The sequence below is a fragment of the Mesitornis unicolor genome, unplaced genomic scaffold (genome assembly GCF_000695765.1).
Source record: "Mesitornis unicolor isolate BGI_N332 unplaced genomic scaffold, ASM69576v1 scaffold21818, whole genome shotgun sequence".
NCBI classification, from domain to species: Eukaryota; Metazoa; Chordata; class Aves; order Mesitornithiformes; family Mesitornithidae; genus Mesitornis; species Mesitornis unicolor.
Window position 1 is genome coordinate 51,087 of NW_010201434.1, and position 9,430 is coordinate 60,516.

At 43.1% G+C, this 9,430-nt stretch overlaps 1 protein-coding gene across 1 annotated transcript in view; it reads right to left on the reverse strand.

Moving 5' to 3' along the window:
• Nucleotides 1-1,737: 1,737 nt before the first annotated feature.
• FAM192A (family with sequence similarity 192, member A) overlaps nucleotides 1,738-9,430 on the reverse strand; it is an 11,172-nt gene continuing 3,479 nt past the window's right edge. Inside the window, exons 4-6 of the mRNA XM_010190086.1 lie at nucleotides 5,640-5,773; nucleotides 3,616-3,680; nucleotides 1,738-2,472 (exon numbers count right to left, since the gene is read on the reverse strand). Coding sequence (XP_010188388.1) covers nucleotides 2,255-2,472; nucleotides 3,616-3,680; nucleotides 5,640-5,773 — 417 coding nt within the window. The 3' untranslated portion in view covers nucleotides 1,738-2,254. The remainder of the gene's footprint in view (nucleotides 2,473-3,615; nucleotides 3,681-5,639; nucleotides 5,774-9,430) is intronic.

A 9,430-nucleotide genomic window follows, 5' to 3' on the forward strand; every position in this document is an offset into this window, starting at 1 on the left:
TTTAACACCTCTCTGAAGCTTTAACAACTCAGACAACACAAAGTTGATGAAGCTGCCCCTGGGGAGGGGATGAAGCAAACGCTATGTAGTCATGGCACAGAGAGTCCTGAAAAACAAAACAACAACAAAAATCTAAATCCACCACTGAATGACAGAGCTGCTCCTTCTTCCCCCAGCACATCGGCCTCAGGGCAAGGTTATGGCACAGCTGCTGCTTCCAGAAGGTCTGATTTATCCTCTATCCCTTGCACTCTTCATGTCCTTAAGACCACACTGGGAACAAGGAATGGAGTGATTTGCTGGGACAGTTCTGTTTAAAGGGGTGACACCATGAGAACAGCAGAGATGACTCAGACTCCAAGGTTTGTGTGAGCTAAAGGCATTCCCCAAGCGTCCCATTCCTACTCTTTGGGGAACTAAGAGGAAAGCAGGGGGCCCTCGTGCCTGCTTTTACCAAATTACATCTCCCCCTGGCCTTGCGTGGTCCAACATAACCAGCGCCCTCTCCCAGTCTCACCTGCAGCCCCTGTGGACCATGACAATGTCTGCCTGAAACTGGCTGCCTACAACCACCATAAATTTCTGTGTAAATCCACCCTTTTGACTGCAGTTGTGCAAAATATCACTTGGGAAAATGGCCCTAACATGCTCACAGCCAGGCCATGCTGTTCTGACTCTACAGAGAGATTATTGATCCAGCTTAATGCCAGGGAAGGACACCCACACCTTTCCCTCCACCTGCTCAAGGCTCTTGCAAATGCAACTTTCAAGAAAAACAGGCATTTTTTTTGTGTACCGCTTCCATTTCACCCCACAGCCATCAAAAGCAAAGCATTAGGGAGGCAGCAAGAGCTCTAGCTCTTCTCCACCTGCAAGCACCATAGTCACAGTAGCCAGAGAAGAGGCAGGAGCAACTTCAGAGCAAACACAAGAGGTGCCAGGCAGCCCAAAAGGGGGGAAGGAACTGCAGTGTGTTTGTAAGGATCCGATTGTTGAACAGGGCTGTGCAAACAGAAAAGGCATTTGGCTAAGGATTGCTTCAGTGTGAGCATAACTCTCGTCATTTCCTTTGGGAAAGTTCAACACTCAAGCTAAGGCACGAATCCCGCTACAGGCCTTCAGGTTTCACTGCTTGTATCCCAGCAGCTCTTACCAGTTGCTTAGCATCACGTTCAGATAACTGCCTTTTGGTACGCACGGATCAGCTGTTTTCTCACCACATACACTTTGGAGCATGGTACGCAGAGCAGGACTGCTGCGAGGGAGACTGTCACAAAGACATTTCCACCTCCAAGCAGTCAAGCTGAGCTGTTCCAACCCAACGACCTCCAGTTAGCGCTGTTTGCACACAGAGATGAAAAAGCCCTCAGCTTTCACAGCCTAATTTGTGCTCATGCCTGGTCCACACCACCCATAAACATGCTCATGTAGGGTTTCTCAAATCCAAAAAAGCTTCAAAAACCACTTGAAAGGATGGTGCAGCTCTCCAGCTTCTGCACAAAGAGGTTTGGCTGAACCGGGGTATCCCACCTCCTCTGGACTTGTGCTTTCCAGGACACCGCTGCAGCTCCTCAACTCACTCAGAACAATTTTCCATCACCATCTCTGCATTTGCAGGAGGCAGGGCTTGCATTTCTTCTGGATGGTGGTTTGAGGAAGGGGCTGGCTGGGTAGAGGAGAAATTGCTTAATGGAACGGGAACAATTATGAATGGCACATGCTGAGATAAAAAATGCATTCAAATGTCTTTAATCATGTAACACTAAAACTTCTTTACAGTGTCATGGCAATCTACACTTCACCATCTGTTTGATTTTTGTACTGCCCCCATTTCTCAAATACAGAATAAAAATGACATTTTAAAACAGAACACATGGTTGTTTCTACAAGCTTTCATTGCTTCAAGTATTTTTTGCCTGTTAGTCTTGTATAAACTTCTTAGAATTCTTTCTTCCTGTAAGAATTTTAAAAGATAAAGCTCTCTCCTCCCTACCCTCAGACCTTCAGCACATTACTAGGTGTGCCTTCTGGTTTAGGATGGCAGCCTTTCTTCCAGGCTCAGTTTGCACGCCAGAAATGAAAAGTTGTGGAAAAAAAAAAAAGAGAAAGATAAAATGAGTTATTTTAGGAGTATCCAAGCATATTAAAGTTGAGAGGTTAGCTAAAGGATTATATTTGGGGCAGAAGGATGCATCAAGCATCCATCAGGGCTTCGGAAGATACTCTGCACTACATTACACACGGAGGGATTTTGTTATGGACCATCAAAGAAACTGTTGCTACGAAAGACAGAAGAGACGATTTTTCCAGTGGAATTAATAGTGCCTTCGCTATCCGAGCTGGACTCCGAATCACTGCTTCCTGAGTAGGCGCCCAGGCCAGGCAGGATCCCAATGCACACGGCTGCTGAGGGACAGTGGACGGTGGAGCCTCCCGCCGAGCTGCTCCCCAAGGGAACGCAGGATGGTTTTTCTGAAAGAGAGGTACCTCAGTCAAAAACCAGAGCGCAGGAAAAGGCATTTAATCAGCCCAGGAACTGCCGCGTGTCGTTCACCTGCTACTGCCGCATCACCGGTAGATGATTGCAGGATTTAATTAAAGCATAAGGCAGCCTTATGCTGCAATAAAGCTATTCTGACAGGAAGGACTTGCTACCTCAGGGGATTTTTATTTTTTTCTCATCACTAGTTTAAGCCCAGCTCTAACGCTTGCATTACAGATTTTTCTTCTGAAGTTGTCAGTTTGATGCTTGTCAAATACCAAACCCACTAAATAAGAATAAATAGCTCTGCTTTGTGTAGTTGAATATTTTTTTGCAATGTAACAGCATACTTAGGGAAAAGTTTTATTCCATCGTTCTGCTAGTCAACGTCTCCCATCTTCCACAGCTAATTAATTATTTCCAGTGTTTTGAAAGTTTACTGAACAGAAGGAGATTCAGGAAGTGCCTTGGGTTGTCATTACACAATTGCAGCTCACCCTATTTGTGTCAGAGTATCTTGACAGCAAGTCAATTGCAGCCCTGACAGCTAAGACTGAAATGCAACTTAATTTTCCTTCTAGTTCCCCATAATTTTGTGAAACAAACTGGTTTCAGGATGGACAAGATCACTTCATAGCATGAAAAGCTGATAGTGGAGGTATACAAATACATCAAATGCTGCTGTGAAGAGGAAGGGGATGGTCCGTTCTCCATGTCTGCTGTCAACAGGACAAGCACCAGGTTTGAAATGCAGCTATGGAGACTCCTATTAGTCATCAAGTAAAACTCAACAAGGGTAAAATCAGTTAAGCACTAGAATAAACTGCCTAAGGAGGGTGCAAAATCTCTATCAGTGGAGATTTAAGAGCAGCTTAGACAAACATCTGTCAGGAGTGGTTTAGGCAGGGGATAGACTGATGACCTGCAGAGGTTCCCTCCAGCCCTATTTTCTATGAAGGCTGTGCCCAAAGCTACCATTTCTACTGCTGTAAGAGAGAACATGCCAACCGCAGTCTGTGCTGTCTTGCATAATGAAGGAGCAGAAAAGCATTCCTCTGTCAGATTTAACACCAAGTCAGTTCCTGTTCAGGTGAGAGACAGACAGCTTCCCACTTGCAGAAATCAGGACATACCTTGATTCTTTTCATCATGATCAGTATCTAGTTTCAACCTCTTCACACTGTTACCGCCATCTGAACTGTGAAAAAAAAACAACATCTTATTCTTCATAAACAAACGCTTAATTACTGTTAAGGTAAATTTACATCTTTGTTTCAAATGCTACAGTGAATGCCAGCAGTGTCCCCTGATGACCATCACCATTTCCAACTGCTGTTAACTGAGGCTCCCCAAGGAACATGCAGGATCCTACAAAGAGTCAACACCTATACTGCAAGTACTGCCTGTTAGCCTGGGAAACAGAAACATGCCTCAGGAGTCCACATCAGAGATCAGGAATGAACACCTGAGCTTCAGCCACCCTACATGACCACAGGCTTGCACACATGGATGATTACCATGATTGATTGTGCAATATCCATGTCTTTTCCCTTTGAGGGTTTCCTTCCCCTCCTTCAAGTACCTAGAGAGCATGTTCTAAAACATCTAGAAATCTTGCGTGCAGTAAGAAGCCCAGCAGGTTTTGCAGCATTTCACACACAGCTGTAGTGTCTGAACTGGAAAGGAAAAAAAAAAAAAAGGAAGGGGGGTACCCTTTTTGGGTCCACAGTGGTGGTGGGGGAAAGGAGCATTATTTGGACTTGTAACTCTTCAGAGCTTCTATAGCTCTTCCTTGTCACTGCTCAGTTTCATTTTCCGCTCTCGCATGTTCCCAATCCTAAGCCATCCACACAAATTGCTTCCCAGCTTCAGCTGTGATGAACTGAAGTGATGAAGAATGAGCATTTTTATGCATTAACTCTTTTCTGTCCCTGTCAGAACAGGCAGTACAGATTAAGAATTACTCTGTACAGGGAGGCTTCATAGTAATGCATCCTTCACAGGAAACTACAAAGCTCAGAGAACAGATGCTGAACCCATGCTACACTTGGTTTTGGCCAGTTAGCCATAAAAGATAAGACAGTAAAAATAGAAGACTGCAAAGAAAGTCTGCAATGGCACTGACATGTCAGTTAAGATGCTCTCTTCAAACAGATGCCATCTGCAGCCTTTAGATACACCATTAAGCACATGCCAGCTCCTTCCCTACATCCTACTGGATTAAGTATTGGTAGTTACAAGAAAAAACATTGACTGCTTGTTATCAGTTCAGGGTTTTTCTTCTATGTCCTCCAAAAACCCAAGCAACTTCACAACCCTCCACACATTAGGTGGTGGAAGTGCTTACTTCAGTTTTCCAGACATGCAATTACTACTGTACTGGGAGCTAAACATCACCCTACAAGATAAGCTTCTAAAATAATCTCTCGCTCTCAGAGACAGATTCAAAAACACTGACTGAATTTGTACATGGCAGTAATCATCTTAAGTATTAGATAACTCATCTGTGGGAAATAAGTCTGGTCCCACATGCCTAGTTTCTCCATAACCTGTAGCACACCAGCATCTGCATTTACAGGCCAGGATCAAGACAGCAAACAGATCACAAACCCAGCTGCCATCCCCATGGGATGGGAATGGTGTTGATGTATCAGTGCAAACCTGCGAGGAACAAGGGATATTTGCCTGATGCCCTCAGGATCAAAGCGGCACACAAAGCTCTTCTCTCCTAACCTATGTCTCCCCCGTGCTGCCCCCAGCAGCAATCAAAACAATCCACTTCAGACATGGATAAAATTGGCTGATAAATTATGCAAACCTGAATTCGACTACATGAGTGAGGTGACACCGATACCTTCAAATAGAGATGTAAAACAGATTCCCTCTAGATCCCCAAGCAGGATTGCCCAAGCTTGGCAGTCCAGAATGAAGACTCTACCCACTTGCTTTACACACTTATCTATTTGAATTGCTTCATGTTTTTCCCACAGCTTGTGAGAGCCTATAGAAACAAGGCTGGTCTTTTCTTCTACCTCCCCCCTTTTTTCTTGAGGGCTAAGGTTCACACCTCACTCTCTGGAGGCAGTTTTGGCCTGCATCCCTTTACACTGCTAACTGGGTTCCGTTCCTCATGAATTTATAGAGGTGTGAAACTAACCTTCTGTGTTTCACAGCTCCTGCCAACAGCTTTGCCTGAGAGAATTTGTTCTTGTTTTCCACTGACTTAATGGGCAATTTCTTCTCAGTTTCCTTCTTTGGGTCCATACTGACTCCCACTTTGGTGAGAGTGCTGTGAATTAAGGGTTAAGGATCAACCAGGAAGGAATGGAGAGAACAGACACTTCCTCTCTGATATATTTAGCCCAGCTTCGCTGACAGCAGTGACCGAAGTTCATTCACATGTTCTATCAAAATAAACTTATTTGTAATGACATTTAGATGGCACCTTCAGCCAAGGCAGAAGTGACTTCACTCTCTGGGTTCAGAGGTCTCTTGGTTATCAATAACCTGCAAAGAGATCAGGCACCAGACTAGGAGCTGCTTTTCTGAAGTCAGAAAGCTGCAACACACGACACATCCAGCACCCATAAACATATCCATCCTCCTGCCTTTTCTTAAAGGTCTTGGAAAAGGCAATCCAGTGCCTCCCCCTTCTAAAGGGATCAGCACATACACATTTGTAATTCAAATCTGCTGCTTCAACTCCTAGTCCTTACCAAAAGAGCTAAGTAGGAATATTTGGGATCACTTCTACTCCTCAAACCCTCCTTTTGCTGAGCCCAGCAGACTTCAGGCTAGCAAAGAAGAACAGTTCAATCGCCTGGTTTGTTATTTATCACTCCAACTTTTCAGCTCATGTCTCTGTAAGGGCCACAATGCTATCGCGGCTGGTTTGAACCCCAGCCACAGGAGGAAGGAGACAGGTCTGATTAAGGGTCCAAGATTCACCCAAAAAGACTGTGACTGCACAGAAAAAATAAGTAGCTTAAAGCAGTGTTAGCAAGGTGGGATGCAGCTGAAACCTATAATGAGGTGGAGAAGCTAAAGCAGGTTCTCAGACGGGATAAGAAGGAGCTTGGTCTGTTATTAAGGCACACTCACTCTGCACACACACCAAACAGGTCTCCTCCTGTGGCAGGATCTGCTCCCATCCCTGTTAAGTGTTAACATCTGGCTGTATCTGAAGAAGCAAGGTCTGTCAAAGATTCTGTTTGCTAATGAGGTATCAGTGGAGTCACAAAAGCTTCTGCAAAACTTTAAAACTGCACATGGCAAAGGCCAATCAAGCTACTTTAGAAGGATATTTGTTGATAACTGTATCTGATGAAGCAAGGTCTGTCAAAGATTCTGTGACTCCACTGATACCTCATTAGCAAACAAAAGCTTCTGCAAAACTTTAAAACTGCACATGGCAAAGGCCAATCAAGCTACTTTAGAAGGATATTTGTTGATAACCCTAAATCTAGCTGTCTATTGGTTTCTTCTTTATGATTCCAGTGATCCAGAGACATAACCACAAGCAGGTTTCCCACATGCCCGTTATTGCAGATAAATACTGGACAGTGAATTTCATACTGATGGACCGTATATTTGAAGTCACAGTGTTTATCCCCTTGCTGAACATCTACAGATCAAAAACTCTTACCCCTTCCACTGAAGTGACACACTCAAAGTCTCCACACACTTTACAATTAGGAATGTTCACATGTCATTCCTGTTTTGATTTTCTTAATGATACAGCAGTAACCCAGACTGCTCCCCACCTCTGTGAAAGTCCTCACAGTCAAAATCAGACTGTTCAATTTCAATTTTATTTAATTTTAAGACGGCACAGTGGTGCCATCCTGTGGCTATCAGAAGCAATCTGAAAGCTCATTGTGTTGAGCACGATTCGATGTTGCGACACACGATTGCACTTTGCGGTGTTCAACTTCCACATTTAGGCTCATTACCTTGTTATATTCTAATACTGCATTATGAAAGCCTGGTTGAGGAACCCAAAGACTTTTCTTTTAAAAGATACAAATTACTGGCTTTTCATTTCCAGCCAGGATGCCATTCCCCTAACACTCCTCAACTACCAGAGACACAACACATTTTTAACAGCAATTTTATATGTACTGCTGTCATTAGCAAATGTAACACTGTACCTTGCCAAGAAGCCTCTTCTCTCAGGAAGACTACGTTAGAAATAAACCTCTCAATCTTAAATATCAACTGCATTTAAAAAGCTGTCCTACAATAAAACCTGCTTCTTGGAGGCGGATTTTTCCTACATTTACATAAGATTTAAGACAAGAGGATGTTTTTCTCCAGCACTTCTTGGAACTGGCTTAAAAAATACCCATAAGTCTTTAAACACTGTCAGACCAGTGGGGTCTGGATAGGGTAAGGAGCAAAAAAACCTCTAGTTCACGTAGGAGGAAGTAAAATTCCTATGCATCCGTGCATATGAATTTCTTATAATATTCTTAAAATATTCCAAGGTATGTTTATCCTTAAGATATATGATTTCTTGATTGTTCAACCTAAAAAATGAAGAGAAAAAAAAAAGTACTGCACTTGAATATTGATGTAGGTTTTACCATGAAATTAATGCCTCTGGGCAGCTTAAACTGGATGTTATACCAGGAAAAAGACCAAATAATCAAACCCACTGGGTTGATATTGCTCTTATTAGTTTGAACGAGCACTTGAAAAGTACCTATAGATCCAGCACATTTACCTAACACCCACTGTTTTTGTCACTGTAGTGACAAGCCATTAGTAACAACCTGCAGATGCAAAAACACTTCTGCATTTTAAAAGAACACCACCAAAAGTTTCAAACACAGATGAGTCATTTTGCAAGTTGCTCTCAGGTTGCTTGAAATATCATAGTTAAATAAAAAAAAATTAAAAGGAAATGGAATGGGCAAAACTTCTGCTTCTCATGAGACGAGGTGACTATAAAACCTTCTCCCTCTCTCCACCCCATCAGCAGTAAGTTCTACAGTTTAATTTCCAGCAAGACTTCAGATACAGAGCGGGATGATATTATTAAGACAGCAAAGACTGAGGTTGGATGGCCTGTACGTCTTGAACAGGCCCAGCTCAGTGAATTCAGGGATCAGTGTGTTATGTGGCTAATTCAAGACAGCGTAAGATTGCCTCTGGGCTGGTACGGTTCACCCCAGACGCATGTGACCTAACTAGAGCTGTCAGCTGCTTCCACAGCACAATCTTACACTGCACATCCCTGCATCAGGCAGACCCGCAAGCAATCGTCACCGAAACTAAATATATCCCATGAACATCCCATTATTAGATCCAGCAAGTCAAGAAAATATTCCAAATCCATCAACCAACTACAGCTTATTTCTGAAGTAAAAAGTGCATCAGTATCACCTTTTGATAAAGGCATTACTGAGATAATTTAGATGCTTTTCATAGAGCACACGCTTTAAGTTGCAAATCATTAACTAATACAGGGTAATGCAGATCTTTCAAGCATTGGCCCTATTCAGCTTTATTTGCTGACTGTTTTTGGTCACCTCTTTGTGTCCACAAACTCTTTCATTTATACTAAAGCATCCTTAAGAACTTGTGCTTTGTTCACCGATTACTTAAAAGCCACGGTCTTCATCAGGAGGCATAGAAACCATCAGGTTCTGCACATTCAGTAAGCCTCACAAAAACCATTTAGCTTAGCACAGAAATCCTTAAATCATTCCAACTTCCCCTGACTGGTGCTGATTAGAGAGAAAAAGCATCCTATATCGCTATGCCTATATTTGGCATTTAACAGCATGAAAATTTGGCATTTAACAGGAAAGCCAAACTGTCCTTCTCTTAGTGCTGCCTAAAAGTCTGTAATACCCAAAGGAGCTGAGTCTCCATGGGCACTGACTTCCCAGAAGCATCTACACAGATGGATTTATTTTCTCATCCTGCAGATATCAGCAAGGG